The sequence below is a fragment of the Myripristis murdjan genome, chromosome 19 (genome assembly GCF_902150065.1).
Source record: "Myripristis murdjan chromosome 19, fMyrMur1.1, whole genome shotgun sequence".
In the NCBI taxonomy this organism is placed as follows: Eukaryota; Metazoa; Chordata; class Actinopteri; order Holocentriformes; family Holocentridae; genus Myripristis; species Myripristis murdjan.
Window position 1 is genome coordinate 17,211,636 of NC_043998.1, and position 22,982 is coordinate 17,234,617.

The window sequence follows — 22,982 nt, forward strand, 5'->3', positions numbered from 1 at the left end:
CCCACAAAAACTAGGTCCTCTCACCGTACGTTTGACAAAATGTTAAGCATTTTTTTTTCCAATGGACAGCATTTTGAGTCAAAATACAGTAGGAGCCGACGACAGACACAACTAGAACAGAATACAATCTTCCCGTCTCAACATGTCATTTCTCAAAAAACATCAGGACCTTATTGTGTAAAAAGCCAAATCTACACAAAGGACCACAATATTCTTGCCTTACAGACCAAAGAAATACATCTCAGCGTAAGAGACTGTTGAGGCAGTATACCACATCTTGAATACAACACATGAAATGTCACAACATACTTTACATCCAATACATTTTGATCACCTGCACGCCATGCCGCTTTTATTATCAGTAGGAAATGTGCATGTAATATAGACGAGTAACACAAGCACAGACTTACGTTTGTGCAAATATATTTGGCATCAGATTCCATGTCAGTCTGCTTAGATAAGAAGTATTAAATACACCTGTCAAAGTTTGGGAAGACTTTAATCACACTTAAATACAACACAAATCTATGAACAAAAATCCCCAAAATAAAATATATCACTCGTAGATACTCTTGATCGCTTAAGAATAAAATTACAAAAAAAAAAAAAAAAATGATGAACATGATCGCGAACCATCTTTAAGGCGCTTGGGTGAGTCATGACATTGATTTGGTGACCGAAAAAGACACAATGTGATTCTGTCCTCCGGGTGTCCCAAACAATCTGGAGCCAATCTTCAAAGCTGATCTATCAAGGCAGATAGGCCTGGTCCAGCTCTCTAAGGGGCGCACCCCAAAAAGTTTGACACATTTATTTTACTCAACCTCCCTCATCTCCTGCTCTTCATCCACACAGTGAACAAGGTGGATGTCAAAACACACAGCAGGCTACATCTGCCCTATACACCTCATATATACAGGAGGAGGCGTGGCGAGGTCACTTTGGATTACTGAACCACAGATTACTGCACTGGCCTGATTTAAAGCCCCAGTGTTATTACCAGATACTAACTAAGAGAGGCAGGAGTTGACACTGGCTGATTTCGGTGTTGTTGGGAAATTATCAAGTATAGTATAGAAGCAACAGATGCCATTAACACAGAGTGGGGAAAAATGAATGCTGAAACGAGCCCTGTGCAAGGAAGCAGGACAGTGGCCGCAATTTGTAACAAACGTAAAAGACGAGCTCTACTACTGCCTTCTCTCCGCCTCTTCATCACGCAGGACGCAGAAATCTCTTTTATTGCAGAATCTCACACCCACAGATTCGTATGAAAACATAAATATTTCATGAGTGGATAGTCTGAAGCGAACTCTTTTTTTTTAATCAAATGGAAATGATTCCTCGCCGCGCCAGACCCTCGAAACAGTTCCATCTTTAGGCTTCGTAAAACCTTTCGATTTTCTTTGTGACGGTGGCTCCTCCTGTTACGGTCCTCTGAACCACTTCCTTGGTGACCTGGCGGGTCACCATGCCGCCGGTCTCGGTGTGCTGTGTGGTCATCATCATCCCATCTGTTACGCAGAAGGAGACGTAGTGTTAGTGGCTCTGTCTGTGTGTAGGTGAAGGACTGAGCCATCAATTAAAGGGGCGCGGGAGATAAAACTCTGCAACACAACAATATGTTTGTGTGACATGGGAACCATACCTGAGAAGAAGGGGTCGTTGTACATGGTGTGGGAGACGTTGGTCCGCGTGCTAACCTCTGTTGGCAGCTGGAAAACATCTCTTCTTGTCACTGATTGGCTGTTGTACTGGGACAAAGCACCTAATGGGGGAAGGAGAGAGCAAAGTGATATCTTAGCATATTGTCACAAGTTCTGTCTTCTGTAGGATATTAGGTGACGTTAAAGGATGGGTTTGGTATTTTTCGGTCCATAAAAGCCCATATTCAAATTTTGATTCGTATCAATGATTATACACAGCACAACCTCTCCACTAGTTTTACTGATGAGAAACTTATAGCCACCTCTTCAATCAATCAACCAATCACTTTATTTGTCCCCAGTGGGGCGATTGATTATGCAGCAGTAGGATGTATGAGCACCCATAAACACAGGGTGCAACAAAATTAAAGAACATAAAAACATAAACACACAGTAAAAATACTCAATTAAATTAAAAGATAATTAATAATCAATTAAACAACGGAAACAACAGGAAATTAAAATGTGAAATTAAAACACGACGCGCAAATGACTATTTTTTTCTTTTTTTGTATTTATTCAGAACACGTTTTAAATAACTACTGTTTGGTACTATACTTGGGACTACTTTTTACAACAACCACAGCACATCCCAACGATTGGTAACCTTCCACAGAAAATGGGCTGCACTTCCTGTCTCCTAAGCCGGCGCGCAGTATGTGCATACATCGGTATCGGCATGAGCAAGCAGCCAAAAGAGTTAATATATTGGCTTATTGGAAATCAGCAAAGTATTGGTAGCAATGAGGTTGTGCTATGTTGAAAAATGGCCAAGTTATTCTTTAAGTACATTCGTTATTGAACACTGTGTTTTCGCATTAAAATTCATTGTACCTCCATCCTGAGATTCAATGGTGATGATGCCCTCTCTCTCTGGGCCGAAGCCCTGTGTGGTCCTGGCCTGAACTTTGAACTTGTAGGGCACGTTCTCTGTCAGGTTTGGGACCGTCAGACTGGTCTCAGCACTGTCCCCGTTCACCTGGAAGGAACGGACGTCTCCTGGAGGAAACAGGATGAATTCAAAGTCAGGAAAAATGGTCAGGTGGAAACGTGGTCAGGAAAAGTGAAAAGTGTTAGCAACACAGCTTCTATGGATGACTGTTTATCCATGAGAATCTTTTTTGCACTTTTTTGGACAATAGGTTGAAAGACAACTGTGTTATATCAAGATTGACAGAAGCAAAACAGACATTTAATCAGAAATGTAATCGATTTATTTATACTTCAGGTTTTGATTGATTGAGATCTTTATTTCGAACATAAACAGCAGTAAATCAAACAAAAACAAAATAACAATCAATACTAAATAAAGGTAAATAAGAAAACAAAGGCCAAAATAAAGTAAAATAAAGAAAAATAAAATAAAATAAGATGCATCTATCATCATTAACATGCTCGAAAAGGAGTAGGAAGAAGTAAAACTTATTTAATCCTACCCCCTAATCTCTATTTCATTATAATCAGTGTGAAAATAATTTGTTCATCTGTAATTTCTGCAGAAAAACACAAAATGTATCAAATAAAAATAAAATTATATACAGTATACATATGTATATATATATGTATCTATCTATCTATCTATCTATCTATCTATCTATCTATCTATCTATCTATCTATCTATCTATATCTATATAGATATAGATATAGATAGATAGATAGATAGATATAGATAGATAGATATCTGTACACATATATACATATACACACATGCACAATATATACATACACACAAACACATGCAGGTGAAGGTAGAAGTGCAGTCTTTCCCCACAAAATACAAAGCAGAACTACATCTGCTTCTGCAAGCCTCACCTCCACCATGCAGCTGTTCACAGGTGACCACGTAGCCCAGGATGTCTCCGTTGGGTTTGCGAGGTTTCTCCCAGCTGAGCTGCAGGGCGTCGGGGCTCAGCGCCGTGAAGACCAGGGGGCCTGGGGCACTGGGGGTGCTCAGGGTGAACGGAGAGCCTGGAGGGAAGAGGAAAAGAGGGAAAATAGGGAGAACACAAGGTGGGATGGAAGAGATGGATAGGAAAGGTCATTGTATGAAGATATCAAGATATTTCAAACTGAGTACATATTATGCCATTCGGGTGATGCTTTCATCCAAAGTGCATTTCACTAACATGAGTGCACATATTTTTAGCATGAGTGGTTTCAGTGGGAATCAAGCCTGAACCCTGGCAGAGTGAGTGCCATCGACTACCCACTGAACAAAATGTTCTCATTTGTTATATATATCTATACAGCACATGTTTTTGAATTTAATCTTCAGATTGCATATAACAAAAATATTTTTCATCTATTTTTCACCAATTTTGTTTGTCTCCATATATTCTACTGCTGTCATTTTGCACACCTCACATTTATGCTTTAAAATTCATACATTTCATAAAAAAATCATATGTATAATTTGTCTTCATATGTTCTAGTGTTGAAATTGTTCATTGCATTATCTGTAATACACCTGATTTCCCTTATTTCTCCATTGGCATCCTTTCTTTGTCTCTACAGGTTAAAAAAATAACAAGAGGACGCAAAAAGGTGTGAAAGGGTGGACACAATCAGGCTGAGTACCTGGCATGGGGCTGAGGGGGCTCTTGGGGTCGACAGCTGACTCAATGGTGATGACTCCCTCTCTCTCTGGACCCCAGCCCTCCTGGCTCTGGGCCTTCACCTTGAACAGGTAGGAGTGATTGGGCAGCAGGTCCTGGACGATCACAGAGTTCTCTGCTGGGTTGGTGACGTTGATGCGCTTCACCTCACCTAGTGAGGACACAGGATGTTCAGTCACAGGGTTTTTCAATGAATGGGATGCAAACAGAAATCTAAAAGCCTTATGCGCTGAATCTCTAGCTTAAAAGAACATATTAAAGTTGTAATCTGCAAGATACAGAATCCCCTGTCTTCACTTCATTCTTCATTATCTCAGATTACTCTCATATGGCGCCTCCACACCAAATTTTAGAGCTGTTTGCATATTGTTGATAATGATGTTGGATGTGTTGCATGACACTGAGCGTGCTTTAAGAGATGAAATCAAGTCTCAAGACTCTAATCGAGTAGAAAGAACCATGATGGGATTCATTTACCTCCGTTGAGCAGCTGGTAGAGGACAGAGTAGCCCAGGATGTCCCCCTCACAGTGGGGCTCCTGCCAGCTGACCTTGAGGGCAGTGGGACCCAGGGCAGAAAACACCAGCCTGGTGGGAGTATCTGGGATGCCTGGAGTGAGCCTCGTATCTGAGGGAGGTGCATCGAGAGGATAAGGATGAAGAGACTGAGGTATATGGTCAATATAAAGATGTATCTCTGGTTATATTCAGACAAGCGAAAAGATGGATGAATAAGTCAAAATTTAGTGTCCTACCGCTGAGTCCAAGAACAAAACAGACAGAGCGGCAGGAAGGCAGAGGACTGAAAGGGGTAAGCACTATGCATCACGCTGGCAAACACCTCCAGTGCCTACATGCTTGTATGAACTGCAAGACTCACCCTGGAGCACCCTATCCAGGTTTAGCAGTGCATCGTTGACGTCAGAAGACTGGGTCCTGGCCCTCATACCCTGAGACAGGCTGTAGCTGAACTGGCTCTGAGAGTTGCTCTCAGTTCCGCTGTAGCCAAACCCACCTGAGGGCGCATTGAGCAGAGAGGCAAACAAGGAGGAGAAGGAGGCCAGATATAGAAAGGTAAGGATGGAAGAAGAGGTGGGAAAAAGGGGTGGTGGCCAAGAAGGGGAAGGGGGCAGTCAACAGATGGAGGACGAGGAGGAGGAAAAATGTAGAGCAGAGGAAGGTTGAGAGGAGGGGAGAGAGGGAGAAAACGCGAAAGTCAGCATAGCAAAGTCTGTGTGGATCAGCTTGCTGTGCAGCCAACAGCCCCATCCCTGCTAACAGATGTCCAAGCCATCGGTCTCATGCACTTGCAAAACAGACTTAATACATTTGCCAAGGCAGCTCCAAAGTAAAATCTTTCCTTGGCCAGAAAGATATGGCTACCTCCTTTCACATTTACTTTGGAATGAATTAAAAGGGCTGCCAAGCCAAGGTCTAAACCATACCTAGATCTGGGAAATTGCTTGATATGTCCCCCATGACGATAGAGTCCCGGATGTTTTCATCTGTATAGCCCCTGTTCTCGGAGCGCTTCCTCATGATAACTTCTTTTGTGTGTACTCCACCTCCTTCCATCATGACACCTCGAGAGAGTGAGTTTCCTACACAGAGAGGGGAAGATATGGATAAAGGATAAAGATAATCCTGGATTTTCCACCTGCATTTTCCCCAAAGAATTTCATGGCAACTATCTAACCTGGTCCAGACATATAGGTGGTGGTTGTCTCCATGGTGGTCATGGAGCCTCCTGCTCCTCTATAGTTTGAGCTCAGGGTGGACATAGGAGAGGACGACGCTGACAGGTTGCGTGATGCTGAACCACCTGGGAAAAGGAAGTTCTGGTCCCACTTTCCATTCATCATGTGATCTGTAAAACACCACAGTGAGAGCCAGCATTGTCAGCAGAGAAAATCTGAAATTGAGCAGTTAGATCTGACGCAAGCATTATGAAATCAAACTGCAAATAATTCAGGCGGGTCAGAGGCCAAAAAAAAAGAATAAATAAAAAAATAAATAAAATCCAGCCACAAGACAGAAACAATTCATAGCTGCAAGAAAAAGGTGTCATCGCGCTACCTCCCCTGCAGAAATGGGGATGTATGTAGATATGATGTAGATGAACCCACTGTTTCAACAGCTGCACAGTAAATAAGCCTTTACACACCCGACAAGCTGCCTCCACATCACTACCTCCCCAGTGGAGTGGAGAGATGACAGACAGAGACAGGCACCTGTAAAAAGCCTGCCCATGATCATCAACTGGAGGTGGGGCAGTTGATGCCAGTGTGCCCCTCTCTGGGTAGGTGGTGGGAGGACCAGGGTGCAAGGCTCAGGGATAGATGGCACTGATGCCAGCTAGGGGCACAAAATGGCAAAGGTTCTGAAGCCGAAGGCTGAATGATTAGCCAACTGATGACACTTAACCCAGGATCAAATCACGCTGGCAGAGAGAAGCGGCAGCCTCTTAGCCGGGCGCCTGACTAGTTGTGCACCATAGCTGGCATGCTATCTGTCCTGCCTGTCTATCTGCTGGGCGAATTGGGGCGGTCATCACCTGGCAGGGGTGTTTGTGTGCGGCTGGGGCGGGGGGCCTCATCTGAGCTCGCCTCTGTGTCTGTGCTGAAGCGCTGCTGGGGGATGATGTCCACTTTCTTTCTCCAGGACACCTTACGGAGATCCAGGTTGGACCCCAGTAACTTGACATAGTTCCAGCCTTGTTATCGGGGCAGGAGAAGCAAGCAGTCGAAGGATAGGTTTGTAGGCAAGATGGGGAAATGGCGCGGTAATAATGACTTTAGAAGAAAGTACAATACACTGTATGTTTGATACCAAACTAGTGGAGGAGTTGGTTTCTCAGTTCAAAAGGAGGTTAGATCAGGGATATAATGGCTTGTGTCAGAAGTCCAATTCCTCTTGTGAGCAAGGTATAAAGTCAGCAGTATCTTGAAAACGGGTAACTGACTGGGAGCATGGGAATGGATGCAGAAAGCAAGAGGGTGTTGATAGATTTAATGAAGTCAGGCTGCGCGATTTGTGATCATAAAGCAATACGACTCCAAATATCTGGAAATGCATTGGAAGCAGATTTTGTTACAGCCTGACTGGGGCAGAAAAAGTGTCCGACAGATGGTAGCGATGAAGAACACAGAGGCATGATGAAGACAAGGGACACAGACAATGATGCCGTTCCTGAGCCACTCAGCTCTTCCTTAATGTCATTGTTGAGAAAAGGGGAAGAAAATGAATACCATGCTATTTCAGAAACAGGAAAAAAATGAAACGTGAAGAGAAACAGCAACAAAGAGAAGAGAAGAGAAGAGAAGAGAAGAGAAGAGAAGAGAAGAGAAGAGAAGAGAAGAGACTTTCACAGCCCCCAGTTTTTCCGGTGACCTTAATTATGCAAGTTGGATGACAACAGCCTCTGTGCCTTTACAGCAAACTGACATTTATCGGTCCTGTCCACTTTCACTATAAGTACAATACATTCTCGCCACAAGAACAACACAAAATCCCTTAGAGCACTGGGAATGTGAGCTGGAATAATTATATCCACAGTGGCAGCGATATCTCACACTTCTGGTGTCTAAAAGCACAAACAATCCAATCAGACAAACAGAGGCCTGGCAGTCACATGTATATATGCAAAGCCAAAACAAGGTTCAGAATATAGCCCTAGCATAATGTGTTTACACTGTCAGCAATTATGAGCGGCTTGTCGCATTAGCTCTGGGTACCCACCATCACCAGAGACGCTGGGCGTTTTGGAGCCTGCGGGAGATTTCAGCACTTCACTGCTGTACATCAGAAAACTGTCATACTCGTCTCCTGCCTCTGCATCCACGATAGGGATGTCTGGGATAATGGGAACTGGGAAAAGAAACAGGAGAAATAAATCACACAAAATTCAAATCACAACAACTAAACAAGCCAAGTTCAATGTCAATTCAAATCAGTTCATAATATGGCATTTTGGCACAGTAAATAATTGACAAACTGTTTTGGACAAGTAGCAGTTATTGACGTTTATGAATGTCTTTTTCATTTTGATGCTATATTTGCATATTGTATCAACATCTGGTCAAAGTGTGCTGTGTATTCTTTTGAGGAAAATGTAAGCTCATCTGTTCTGGAGGTGTGTTTGCCCCACACTTACTTGACAGAGGTCTGGCAGGCTGTGAGGCCAGGTTGATGGTGGCATCTCTGAAGGGGCCCCAGCCCACGCTGTTCTTGGCCCGGACCTTGTACTGGTAGGTCTGGGCATTCTGGAGGTTCTCGATCAGCAGCATGCGCTTCTTAGGGTTGTCAATCTTCACTTTCTTAGCTGCTCCCACAGGTTCTGTTCAGAAAACAAAGACATCACGTGGCCACATTAGGATAACAATCCAAGTTACATGATGATACAGAAAAACACAATGAAACTTGACATGGCCTCTAAAACTACAGGATGGTGATGAAGACGCATGAGATGATGTGAAACAAAAGACAGAACATAGAAGTATATTTTCAATGGAAGGAGGGATATGAGCCACTTACTCATGTCATCATCGATGGGCGTGTAGATGACCTCGTAAGCTGTGATTTTGCCATTGGTCTCTGCAGGCTCTGCCCAACTGAGCTGAGTGACAGTTGGACTGATGACATTGAAGGCCAGTCGACCAGGCTCCCCAGGTACTGGAGAAAGATGGAGTACAGTTAAACCTGTTTCTTCTATATGCTTATTAAATGCTGATTTTGACTGTCTCGGGTTTGTCCATCATATCTACTGTGATCTACAACCAGGCGGTTCCTAATGACTTGAAAGGAACCGAAGTGAACTGAGTCCAGAGAGTAATTACCATCCTCCAGCGTTTGACAGGGGATGATGTCGGTGTCGTAGCCATCTCCAATGTTGTTGTAGGCACACACTCGCATCTCATAGTCACAATAGGGATACAGGTTGGTGAGCTCAGCTTGAGGGGTCTTCACGTCTAAGACCTTGGCATCTTTCTCTGGGTCGCCATAGATCCAGTACTTCACCTAGGAGGCACAAGGACAACTGTGTAAGCAAATGCAAGGCCTATTCCATATAAAAGGTATCACCTGGCGGTTTAAAACATGTGACCAACGCTGATTTGATGCTTACGGTTTTGCGTGGGTGACTGCAGTGCACCACATTTGTACAACAAACGCCTTCAAACACTCAAACTACAGGTAGACAAACAATTTTTCCACACCTTGTACCCAAGGGGATTTCCAGATGGTGGGTCCCAGTTGAGGCGAATGTTCTTAGGACCGATGGCAGTGGCTTTGGCGTTAGTTGGAGAGAAGAGATGACCCCCAGGAGATGTGCATACCTGGTTGACAAAGCCCATACCCATTTTTTCCATCTGGACCATCTCTGGAGACTTGGGAACTGCAGGAGGACAGGGGGGAGGAGAAGAAGTCAAGAAGACTGGGAGATTGAGAGGACTGCCAGATACATATTTGGCAAATAAAATTGTGAGAATAATTGGGGTAAGACATTACAAAATGTATTTGGACACTTGATAAACATCGTTGTATTCCACCATCAAGTGCAGAAATGCTGAACAATTGCAACTAGTGTGTGTGCATGAGTATTAAAAAATATTGTAAAGTAAAAATGGCTTTCTCTAGTGCATGTGGTCCTCAATTTTATATTTCTGATTTTGTATTTAATGGTCTCTACATCTCATTTTACCTCCATCAGTGACATTGACCAGGGTGGTTTTCCTCTCTCCAACAATAGCACTGGTACTTGGGTCAAAAAGTTCCAGCTGGAAGGTCTCTGGCTGGATGGGGCCTGGGTGGGCCCGCGGGTCGATCACTATATTCTTCTCCGACTCTCCAGGACCAAACTTGAGAGGACCAGAGAGGTCGAAGCGCTGGGCCTTTTTGGTGCGCCACTTCACAGTGACAGGGCCATCCTGGTTGCGAGTGCGGACCACAGGGATAGTGTAGGTTGGGTCGGATGTGGTGAAGTTCTGTGTGCCCTTCTTGAACATCATGACACTGGGTTCTGGATGAGGACAGATGATGGAAAGAGAGGGAACCTTAGCAATCACTGTTTTAGCTTGGTGCATGGGTCTAAAACATTTGCCTAAGCCCTCTTGTATCTTTTCACCTGCTTGGTCTGCGATGGTGACTGTAGTTCTGGGGTAGCGACCCAGTTTGGCACCCTGCCGCGGGTTGCTGAGATCCATGACAAACTGCTTGACCTGTTTGCCCTCCAGGAGGCCATCTTTCTCCCCCAGCTCCAGCAAACGAACAGGTACTGTCTTCTGCGTCTCACCGGGACCATACGTCAGGTCTCCTTCCACAGTCACATAATCCTAAAACATACCAACAGAATAGGATTGGATCAGGCCTTAGGGTCACTGCTGACCTGTATTTTACTGACTTGTCAAGGCAAGCTGGCTGCAGCTTCCTCCGGCTTGTTCACTCCATGCATGTTTGCAGCAGTTTATTCAAACCCTGGGCCATTTACCTTTAGTTTTGATCATTTGGACAAGTGAGAACAAAGCCATTTAAAGTTAAAGAAAGAAGAAAGAAATAACCACCTGAAATTTCAGTCCTCCTTTTGATTGAACAATGTTAACCTATACAATTTGAATTAAAAAAAAAAACATAAAAAAAACATAAAGTGGAAAACATAATGTGGGTTGCGGCTCACCTTCTTGTCCTTGGCCGTGAGGTCCCGTGTGCGATAGGTGACTTGTGTGCGTCCATCCTCAATGATCTCTCTGCTGATGGGGATGTTGGCCACTCCGTCCTGCCTGCTGTAGGTGTAGGCCGGCTGGAGGAATGAGAACACACTCGTGGCTGGGGAAGAGGAAGCAGAGAATCCACAAGAGCAAATATTTAAATTTCGCATGACTCAAATCACAGGGACTGGATGATTCACTCTTCTAATTCTCTTTGATTCCAATACACAGTCTGCAGAGGAAACTGCAGATTGTTTTAACGGTTTACCAACAGAGTCCTGTTGTGCATCACATGGCACCCGAGATATCCTACCATGCTCTTTGATGATGGTGATGTTGACAAAGCGTTTTCCAATATCAGCGATGCCCAGTGGTACGTCTATGGCCTCCACTTGTAGTTGCTTCTTGTCATCGTCTTCATCCTTGACAAAGAGTGGGACATGGACATCCACTGACTCCACGCCCTCCTGGAACTCCACTGCCCCAGCAGCCTCTGCAGAGAGGGAGGAGATAAGCTTGCATTTATATCAGACTGCACACATGGGTCAGAAAAAATGATTTGTAGTGATCTGTGCCAGCTTTTGTGATTTGACCACTAACATTTTTTAAATACTGAGATAAATCTTCGTAATAACTATATATCCATGCACACAGAATGTCCAAATATTTACAAAATACTTGAGCATATAAAAACAGACTTGAGCACATCTCACACACACACACACACACACCTCTGTCTGTGGCTACGGTGTAGTAGCCAGGCACCACTTTGAGGTCACTGAAACTGCCGGACTGGACGTTTTTCTCTGTCACTTTGACAATATCAGGGAAGCTGGAGCGAGGAGCAGACAGGACAGTGTCCACGATGGTATGGTCCTGCCTGGAGAGCAGATAACGGGAAGATAAGTTAAGAGATCTGTGAGATTTAAGGGTCAGAGAAGGACAATAAGTTCTGTTGTCTTAGAGTCGCGTTCGTCAGTGTTTTACCTTTTCCCGGCATTTCTTTGTGTTCTGCAAAAACAGAAAACAGAACATATTGATGAGTAAGAGGAGAGACATTTCATTTCTACTTTTGTGTTAATTGGTGAATGGAAATTTTGCAGTAATTTCAGATAACATGAAATGTAAATGAAACGGGCAAAATACTGTAAGTTGCAGTTACAAACAGCAGTAGAGGACAGCAAAAAATTAGAAATGTATAGATTGCGGCCTTAAGAAAGTATATGGAATAGAAACAGTAATAGCTGAAGAATGTACTGAGATGTAGAACATGGTATAAAGTATAATATGTCATAAGAGAGCACAAAACAAACATTACATACAGTAGATTATGCAACTTGGCGCCTCTCACCTGAATGAAGTCTTCTGAACTTTCTGAGCCCCGGGAATCTGCTTGTACACCTCGTTGAGCTGGAGAGATGAACAAAATCACAACCTTCAGTGACACTGTCAACAGTTTTGAGGGGAGCAGAGAATTAAAAACCCACACGTGGACACACTCACATTATCGGCCACATCCTTGCGCAGTAGTTCGGTGTCTCTGGCTTCAGGGCGGGACAGGTGTTCTGTGAACAGCCTGTTGAGACGGAGCGAGATGGGGAACTGGACTACAGATGGAGAAGAAAGAGAGGAATAATTTAAAACACTATAGCATCCATCTTGCTCTGCTACCTCATCGGCCTAACAGGAGAACTGGAACTCCACATTTTGTTTGTCACTCACTGGTCTCTTTCGGGTTGGGCTGAATCTGAGCCTGGGGGTGATTTGGTCCTCGGTGGACATTGTCGGTGACCTTCCAGCGAACCACATCAGTGCCTTTGGGTGGGCCCGTCCTCACCATGGGTGTGTCCAGATGGTCTGAGGTGAGCAGAGACTGCCGGAGTAGGTACTCGTCTTCTTTGAAGCCAACCATGCGACCTAGACAGAATATAACACAGGATGAATCACTCTCACCACAGAGCTGGGAGGGAGGAGGGAGGATTTAATTTGTTATGGCACAGATAATTGCAGGGTATGAGCATGAATGCAACATTTATAGAAGGCAAGCTGTGCATTTTATTCATTGCATGCATTTTATGTGCTTGGAGTGACATTGTAACATTAAAAACAACAAGACAACAGTGATATATATGGACATTCACACTGTTTTATCTCTTACCTTTCCCACAGCAAGGCAGCAGGGCAAGACAGGCCTGTGACAAGAGAGACAGGAGGCATTACGTCCATTATGACATCAACATATAATGTATGTATATGCATGTGTGTGTGCAGGTGTGTGTGTGTGTACCTTGCAGCAGGCACAGTATTTCCAGCAGCAGAGCAGCAGGAGGCCCAGCAGTAACATGAGGAACATAATGAGAGGGATCAGCCACAGGAAGCCACCGGGAGGACATTCTAAAGGGACAGACCACCCAAACACTCCTGTCACAACACTAGTACTCACAACAGTGCATCACATAAACAACAGCATACACAGCAGTCATTCCAAGGCCAAAATATTTACTCCGAACACTGAAAGACAGGACACTGCAAACAACTCGAGTATGAAAATAACTACTACTACAGCGGCAAATGACATGAGATCGTATTCTACAAACCATGCATGGAAAATAAAACCCCATCTTGCAGCTCACCTTTCTTCTTGAGAACCTGAACCTCCAGTTCTTTAACATTGGGGTCTTCAGGGTAGTCGACGGTGTAGTAGTACGTGCAGTCGTCGTCCTCATCGCGGAAACTGCACGAGTCAATCACCTTGTCCGCTGAAAACGCACCCAAACACAGGATAGAGGTGTTACTGTGTGAGTGTTTACCGCACAAGTGTCACTAAAAGGCTTCTTTTTCTTTTTTTTAAATGAAAAGCAAATAGTATTGTAGCAATATTGAGAGTTCCTCTTCCCATTTCCTTTCTCTGATGTGTGCTTACATTCTTTGAGCTCATCCACCATGACGACTTTGAACGTGCACTCATCACATTTCTCTTTGTCCTTCCTCTCTCCGGTTTTCCAGGCCTGACACTGGACACAGCTCCTCTTGGCCTCACACATGCCTAACTGGGCCTGGAGAGGACACACACACACACACACACACACACATGCAGATCAAGAGAGGGTCTGTCAGGAGAATTCCTCCAATAAAGGTATAAAGCCTCATAAACATATAATTTGCCTTATCCTATGTAGTCAGAGGAGCAAATTACAGTTGTAAGTCCTGTAAATTGGAGTCAGGAATGTACACAGATACACACCCTGACATACCTGCAGGCATAAACACACATGCACATATGTACACACACCTGGAAATTGGCTTCACAGGTCCTAGTGAGCGGCACACCGGCATCCAGACATTCACAGCGGCCACACACACACTGACCTCGCCCATTGCAGATACCCTGGTGCAGATAAAGAGAAACAGTCACACACTGATTTCAAGTCTAATGACATTTACGGGAACAGGGTGACTTTCTCTGCCCGCAATCAGCTTTATCGCTTAGCGTGACGTGACCCGCTGCACTCACCCCCTTGGTGTCCAGACAGGTCTGGTTGCTCTTGGGACACTCACACGCGGGACCTCCCCATCCCATGGAACAAGCACACGCACCCATTACACATGAGCCACGGGCTGATAAAATAAGACAGAAAAAGACAAAACTTTAAAGATCCCTGCGGGGAAAAAGAGATGTCGCAGCAGCAAACAGTAACAGGAAAATAGGAGTATTACATGTACGTGATAAGCCAAAGTTGATACAAATTGAATCGTTTGAGATTGAAAAAAAAATGCTATGTTCATGAACATATAGAAAAAATATGAAATGTGTGCAGTAATTAAATGAATTGTAAATATATATATATATATATATATATATCAAAGTGCATTTTGGGTGCAAATCTTATAACAGCTTCGGTGATTCTCATGTTTTAATGTAAATCTAAGGATCATATTCCACTGCAAGACAAAAATGTATGTAACCCTTTGGGCTTATGAAACTCTTTCAAAAATCAAATGTTGGATAAGGTAACAAAAAACATCACAATGAAGAAAGAAGAATGATAAACACGGCCGGGTTTTAGGTTTCTGAATAGTTGACATTTTGGAGGAACAAACGTTTCACCTGAACACAGCCATAAGCAATATTGCCACAATGGAAAAGAGAATATGAAGAACGGCAGATTGAATTACAGCATGTTTATGTAGGACATACGTGCACCCAGTACGGATCTGTGTCTCTCACCGTTGCAGAGAAAGCCTCCAGATCTCTGGCACTGGGTCTTGTCATACTGGCAGTAGGGTCCTTCGTATTGCTCGGGGTCGTAGCACACGCAGGTCCCACACTGGCAGTCTCCACGGCCCGAGCACGGCTCCTTCATGCCCGGTCCCAGACACATGGCCGAGTCTCGTGACGACGCGCTAGCCGAGCAGTTGCAGAACGCACTCATCCTGCAGGAAACGCATGCGGAGAGACGGGGGGGAAGAAAGAAACAAAGTCATTGGCACTGGAGGCTTCAAAACACTACGCCAGTCGCTCATTGTTTTGAAAATCATACTCCCGTGATCCAGATGGGAAGATCTACTCGTGCTCAAGCTGAGAAAAATGTCCTGTTTATCCATCAGGAATTAAAAAATGGCATCTTGCTCATCAAAGTCAATAATCATCATCTCACCAGCCTTCGTAGCACCGACACTTCCCACAGACCAGATCTCCGTTGCCGTTGCATCTGGTTGCTTTAAGAGAGGGGTTCTGGAGGACAGACATAAGAGACAACACAGTGAATCCATCAGACAGCAGTGTCAGAGTGTGTATGTGTGTGTGTGTGTGTGTGCAGGTGTGTTCATGCATCTACCTGCTCACAGTCGCAGACTGGGCACAGAACCTCAGCCTTAATGTTTAGGGCCGTGCTGAAGGTCGTAGGTTTCACTCTAATTGTCCCCTTTTTGTCTTCCTCATCCATCTGACAAACGTGCTGCTCCTCGATCTGCCGCTCGGCCTTCAGCCGCACCTTAAACTTGCCCTGAGGAACACGTATGAAATCTTAGAGCAGTTGAACAACTTTTTCATATTTTGGGGAGTTTTTTCTTGCCCACTGTGAGGATTAAGTCGGTAAGACGGTAAACAGTGATAGGGCTGTAAATAAACTTGAGGTTGACCTTGAACTTAGTCATCATTTTGCTGAAGACTCCCTGGAAGCCCCTCCAGGACCCCTGGATGTCCCCGGACCCCACTTTGAAAACCACTGGGTTAGAAGATGCATGTATAACTGCTAATGTGATTGTCACTGTGATTGTGGTCAAGAGGAGGGTTCAACTGATAAATCAGACTGATGTTGGTCTTGGGTGAATAATCGGCTATCGGTCAGTCGGTGTCGGCCACAGTTGCTTGATAAGTCCAGGGTTCTTCCTCGATCAGAGAAAGCATTCAGTAAAAGCTGCAGTGAAACGGTACTCACTATTTCTCCAGGCCTGACGTGAAAGTCTCCGAACTGAGCAACGTCTCCACTGCTGGACAAGAACTGAGCTGTGAGCGCCTTGGGCCTGTCCTCTGCACGGATGCTCATCTTGGAACGGATACTCTGAAAGGACACATGGGGACGTCAGCTGCAGAACATGACCGAATTCTCCCAGCGGTGCCACGACGAAGAGCCCGTCAGTGATCCCAAACCTCTGTTCTGACATGCAGCAAAGTGCTTTACCTCAAAGGCCTTCTCCATGATACTCAGGATGTTGGATGAGTCTTCTTGCAGCAGACCCACCTCGGCGATGGGGAAATACTGACTGAGTTTCTACACAGACAGAAGAGGACAGGGCATTAGACACCACATAGTAGATCGCACAATGGAATTACAGTAGAAAACAACATGGGGTGATCTAACCCACCAACCTCATAATATGTGTAGGAGTGGTTGGTGATGGCGAAGATGGGGATGATGTTGTGTTTGCCCAGCAGTCGGACCAGCGTGGGCACCGAGGGGTAATCCTGCTTGGTGTCCTCTGTGTATTTTCCCGATGTGTCCAGGTGACACTCCTCGTCGTTGCGTGGGAGGATTCCCGCCAGCACGTTGGCGCCGTCGCCCTCATAGTGGAAGGCCGACTCAGTGGAGAAAACCAGGAGATGGGTGCTGTGGGCGCGCCAGCCGATCTTATCCTGGCAGAGGAGGTAAGAAGAGAGGAAAATGGAAAGAAAACACGGAGAGGGAAGGAGTGAATGACTGGGAGGTTACAGAGGGTGGGCTTTTATTTATTTATTTATTCATGGGTGGGCTTTTATTTATTTATTTATTTATTTATTTTCAAAGATTATTTTTTGGGAATTTTCTGCTTTATTTGACAGTCACAGTGAAGATAGACAGGAAAGGCAGGGAGAGAGAGACATGCAGCAAAGACCTGAGGTTGGATTTGAACCCCGGTCACTGCGATTATACTTATTCGATTATTAAAATTTTACTGTCATTATAAATACACAGAATAATTTAAAATATAGTTTTCTCGTACTAACCCTAACCTCTCTGGGGCAGTTGGAGGTCCAATGCCTTGTTCAAGAGCCCTTTCACAGAAGTTGTTGATAGAACATGCATGCACAAACATGCAAATTTAAACACACAACATCAACAGGTCCTACTAACCCCACAGACTGCAGCCTGCAGTATGGCATCAAACCCCCCTTCAGGGGCGTCCAGGTTGCCAGATATTCTTTCATTCTGAAGCTCGCTGGTGAAGAAATCCAAATCGCTGGTCAGCTTGATGACATTTTTGAAGGAGAAGGGAGGGTCGCTGTTGGGCCACGGCTGCTGAAGTCTGAGAGGAGGAGAGGAGGGTCAACAAAAGAAGGAAGAAGAAGAAGGAAAACCAAAATGTTAACAAAAAAAAAACCGTGGTATGCATGAATGTGAGGTTGTTGGTGTGCGCTTCTCAGTATCTTCCAGGGCTTACTTGACAGGTCTCATGTCGGTCTGGGGCTCCACGACTTTGTCCACAAACTTTCCGAAGCCGATGGTGGGGTCATTGGAAAGCTTCTCCACCAACAAAGCTACAGGAAACACATTCATCATCAGTGTCTGACAACTACACCTCTTCATCTCAACTTAATTTCTCACAACTCCACAGTGAATGAAAAGTTGTTATCTAAAATGCGTCTGATCAGTGTTGGTAAAAAAAAAATGGATTCCTTCCCTCCTTGATTATATAATTACCTACTTTAAAAACTGCCACCCTTTGCTTTAATTTGTGCCGTCACAACAGATGCAACGTTCAAAAAATAAGGCAAAAGATGGCGATGGGAACGCCTCCACCCGGCGGCGACACTCACCCAGATCCTTGCCCATGCTCTTGAGGTTGTCCAAATCGTCGGCCATGGAGTTGGAGAAGTCCATGAGAATGTAGAGATCGAGCGGGCCCTTGGTCGGAGCAAACACCTCCATGTCCACCGTCCTCTCCTGTCCCGGCAGGAAGGACATGCTCATGAGCTGGGGGGAGACCTGAGCCTGCTGGAGCTTCACGTTGATCTTCTCTTCCTGAGCAGCGAGGAGGGGAGGGAGAGAAAGCAATGACGACAGAGCGACAGAATGATGCGTGGTAAATGTGAAAAGATAAAAATTGGAAAAGCAGGAAAGAGCACCGGGGGACGGAGACTTACCTGTTCTATTCGCATGCTGCTTGAAGCTGTAATGATTGCACCAGCGCTGCAGCCATGGGCCTTTATATTCTGAATCAGGTCACAGCGGGGGCCATCAAAGGTCTGCGTGGACACGACATCGTATCAGTGAGCTCTGCTTTCTCAACATGACCTCGCATGAAAAGTGTTCAATGCAACAGTGCTGATGAAAAATCACCTCAAGATATTCAAAATGTGAGTTGAATATGGAATCTGCATTGCATTGATATGACAGGCTGCGTCAAGCAACCTCATCTTGATTGTATTGGCTGATTATTGCTTAAGGTAACCAGGGGGCTAGTTTACAAAGTGTCTCCTATTCTCCTGTTTTTTTTTTTTTTTTTAATTATTATTATTATTATTATTATTATTATTATTATTTTGATTATTTAAATTAAATTATATATATTTTTTTATTTCTATGTATGTATACAAGCATGAAACTCTTCCTTGAGGTACACATATTGGTAACTTCTGTGTTAAAAAAAACAAAAAAAAAAAAAACAATGGGAAAACTGCATACTTTTACCCTTTAATTTTATCATTTTATCTATTTATCAGACTATTTTTTTTTTTCATTCTGAGCGTTTGAATATTTTTACATAATTAGAAGAACATTTATATTTTTGAATTTGGAAGAACATATACACATGCACTAATGTAGCCTCTAACTATTTACCCCTCAAGGAAAGCCACAGCCAACATGATTCATCTTCATATTTCAAGATCTACCGCAAGTTCTTGGTTTTATTTATTTGTGTTGCCCTGTTTTCTGCTCTCACCTCATCGGGGCAGTAGGCACAGTCTTTCCCCGACTGGATGCACGCTGAGCAGGTGCTGTCCTTGGCTGCCAGGCAGTAGTTCCCTGTCAGGGGATGGAAGGAGATCGGAGGGGAGAGCGTCAGGAAGAGTCAGAGTCACAGAGGCAGGGGAGCGAGAGCCAAATGGCCTGATACATAGCTAGAATACCTCTGGTAACACAAAACGGGCTCTGGCTACAACATCTTGTTCTCGCTCCTCTGATAGTGTTCCTACTAGAACCAGAATAAAAGGAGGGTAAACTAAAAACCGCCAGTCACTGATCATCATGATGCAAACAACCACCAATTTAAACAATTATCAGTCAATTTCTAATTTCATCCTAGGAGACCCTACCATCATATAACTTTGCTTTGATATCAATAACTATATAGTCCTAAAATGGCAAGTTGATGGATTTACCCTCCATTACAAAATATGGATCCTAACTGCAAAGACTCAAGCCCGAGAGAAGAGTACAAAAAAAAAAAGAACAAGAACAAACTGATATTCACGTGTGCACAGAAAAGAAAAATGTAATGAGAAAAGATTAGTTATGATTTGAATCATCCTCACCATCAACACAATAGCTGGTCAGCAGGACGGCCAGAAGCCCGAGTCCCACTGAGAGATGTAACGTCCATCTCCCCATCTCCCTCCTGCAACACACACACACGCAAACACACACACACACATATAAAGACTTTGCACAGTAGAAACTGCGGTGAAACAAAGCTTCGAAAATCTGCTGAGAGAGAAAGACAAAGAAAGAGAGACTGTGCATGCCTCCTCAGAAATGGCAAGGTGTAACATGAGCCACCTGTACTTCCCCTTGGTCAAAGGCCCAGACAAAACCAAACAATCGCTTCCCTTTTTTCCCCTCGCCTCCCTCTGTACCAACTGAGAGCGCTTTCATGATTCAAATTAAATCCCGATCTTTAAAACTTCAAGATATCTAGGGATGCTTTAAAAAGTTAGCTCCTCCACAAAAAAAAATAATGGCCATTCTCAACCCTAAGTAATAAAACACACTCCTTCCTCAATGGTAGGAATGCTCTTTGTACGTGCACACAAAAGCAGGCACTTAAAGCCCTATAATGTCCTCCATACTGTTACTGCAGAGATACACTATGTGGCAGAGTGCCATGGTAAACCGACCCTCCTCTTCACAGACACATGAAGAGACAGAGGGTAGAGTGCAGAGAGCCAGCAAAGAGCCAGTTGAGGCAAGATAAAATGACATGGTTGAATCGGGACAGGAAGAGAGCTATACAGGGTGGGAACTGGAAAACATTTGGGGCGGCACTCTGCGTAGAGCCTTTACAATAAAAACACTTCATCGCTTCATTGCTGGAATGTTGGATGAAGAACAATCCGATGGACATCCAACGGGAAGCCGCCGAAACTATCTCCGCCACACACAAGAGGTTGAGCGTGAACAAAGGGCACTGTGTGGCATGAGATGTCTCGGTAATCGTCTCCGTGGGCAGATCATGAAATATGCGCCCCGGTGCAGAAAATGTTGCGTTTTGCACTCTTGCTCTCCAGCCCTGTAACTCCGAGATGGAATTTCTCCTTGAGGCGAGAGAGTGACCTACCCATCTTTAAAAAAAAAAAAAAATGCAGCCCTGAAAAACATATGGGAACGGCAGCTTTGCACCTCACTGTGAACTTGAGCTGACTACAGGTGGTTTGTATGTGTTCGTGTCATAAGCTGTCACATAAATCACTGACCAGGTTAGGTCAGTTTAAAAAAAAAAAAAAAAAAAAAAAAAAAACCCAAAAAGCAACAGGCCAGTACAAAGTCATGTGACACTTTGTATGTCTGTTTTTAGGAGGAAATCCAAAGGAATTTTACAACACTGGCATTAAACAGGGAGGGACAAAATTGTAACATAAAAAAAAAGACAAAAATAGAATTTAGTGATTCATGCTACTTTTTTTTTTGGTCGGGATGAACCCACTAATTAGAAGTACAGGGCAGACAAGACTCAGGACAACAAAGAAAGGACACATTTTCACCCCCAAGTTCAAAAGCGCTGGTTGTTTCTCTGCAGCTACCAACAAGCCTGCCAGGTGAGCATACCACGACTGGGTGTGGGTTGCGGGTCTGACCCCACGATGACATCACTGGGGGCTGGGGTGTCATCGGTGAGAGATTTGGGCTCATGTTGGCGGGGTCGTGCCTTTGACAGCAACGTAAATCACAGTTATAAAACGCACCTGGATCATCGCAGGCTTTAAATCAATCAACCCGTCCCGCCTTGGACGCAGAAATAAGACACAAACTAAATTATGATGCAGGTCTTGGGGTTTGATATTATCTCCAATAGGGCTCGGATAGCAAAATGTGATTATATAAGCTATCTCACCTGCATTGCATTGTAGTGTTTGCTTTGGCGTACGTAATCATGAACAAAGGGCACCCGAAAAAAAAAAGATTTAAGAGGAAACAAACTGCTAAAAAAACAAATCCACCCAGTTCTCTGTAACTCGCATGCAATGCCAGACCACACTGTGGGGTGTAATGTTAGATAACACAAACCTCAACGACATTCAAGTCACTCTAAAGGCAAACACGCTCAACTCAGTACATTTTGCTGCTGATATTGGACATGCCATCTTAACAGGCTGTGCAGAACAGGTTTGAGTTAGGAGGGCAGTGAAAACAATAGGAGCAATTAGGAGATTTATGACTAGGACTCAAAGAGATTATTGATCAAACAAACCTCTTGCCGCGCTCTTGCCCAATCCCGGGTCCAAAAGTCCAACAATTGAATAAGGAAACCACTTAATCCTCCCTTCTTTCCTTGCTCCGCTGATTTCTGAAAAGTTAGAATCCACCTGTGTTGAGAAATGAAGGCTTCTTCCTCAAGTCCAAGTTCCAAGTGCTCAAGGATTTCTCAAGAGGGAAGAAAACGCTCCTCCAAGTTGCTCTGTCTCTCTTTTTTTTCTGTATTTATGTCTCCCTGCCCTTACAGTCCAGTCCGGTCAAATATTGACTGCTCTCCCCTTGCCCTCAGCTGAGCTGTGAATGTGTGTGTGTGTCTTTATGTCTGCGTGTCCGTCTGCAAGTGTTTTAAAGTGTGCACGGGAGAGAGATATGAGAGCGAGTGAGAGTCAGCATTGAGAGAGTGCGAACTTGTGAGTGCTGTGACTTGATCCCTCCTTTAGTTTGCACACACACACACACACACACACTCACATGTGCACACACACACTCCCTTCCCTACCCAGGTGAGTAGCTGTGACGAAGAGGGTTAACTCCCTTCCTGTGCTTCTATCTCTTCCCCACCCAGGCAAAAGTTAAAAAGCTCCCCACCTTGTGCCAGGGCCCCCTCCCTGCATGCATTCCTCCCCAGCAGGAGTTCACCTGTGTGGGCTTGAGGCTGGCAAGCCAGGCCCCTCCCTCCATGGCTCTCACCCAACACCGATGGGAGTGGCGCACAGAGCAGAACGCTGCCTGGAGGCTACGGGAAATGCTTTGTGACTTTTGTGTGTACACAAATGTGCACTCATA

At 44.4% G+C, this 22,982-nt stretch overlaps 1 protein-coding gene across 2 annotated transcripts; it reads right to left on the reverse strand.

Moving 5' to 3' along the window:
• Positions 1-344: 344 nt before the first annotated feature.
• itgb4 (integrin, beta 4) lies at positions 345-22,604 on the reverse strand. Of its 2 annotated transcripts, XM_030077550.1 has the most exons (42): positions 22,192-22,604; positions 20,039-20,121; positions 19,447-19,529; positions 18,647-18,748; positions 18,320-18,524; positions 17,944-18,040; positions 17,637-17,808; positions 16,895-17,158; positions 16,707-16,796; positions 16,464-16,586; positions 15,861-16,028; positions 15,681-15,757; positions 15,251-15,456; positions 14,537-14,640; positions 14,315-14,410; positions 13,946-14,078; positions 13,656-13,781; positions 13,310-13,416; positions 13,181-13,214; positions 12,745-12,939; positions 12,526-12,629; positions 12,374-12,432; positions 12,010-12,033; positions 11,754-11,902; positions 11,336-11,515; positions 10,992-11,140; positions 10,443-10,650; positions 10,020-10,337; positions 9,535-9,713; positions 9,157-9,337; positions 8,855-8,992; positions 8,475-8,657; positions 8,060-8,188; positions 6,018-6,188; positions 5,767-5,922; positions 5,202-5,336; positions 4,800-4,949; positions 4,285-4,473; positions 3,520-3,675; positions 2,541-2,705; positions 1,649-1,768; positions 345-1,514 (listed from the first exon to the last, which is right to left on the reverse strand). In XM_030077550.1, exons 2-42 carry the CDS (start codon positions 20,112-20,114, stop codon positions 1,378-1,380), a joined length of 5,838 nt encoding a protein of 1,945 aa, XP_029933410.1. In that variant the 5' UTR covers positions 20,115-20,121; positions 22,192-22,604; the 3' UTR covers positions 345-1,377. The 2 variants fall into 2 exon arrangements, with proteins under 2 accessions (XP_029933410.1, XP_029933411.1); XM_030077551.1 differs by lacking the exon at positions 5,202-5,336.
• Between the last annotated feature and the right edge of the window lie 378 nt (positions 22,605-22,982).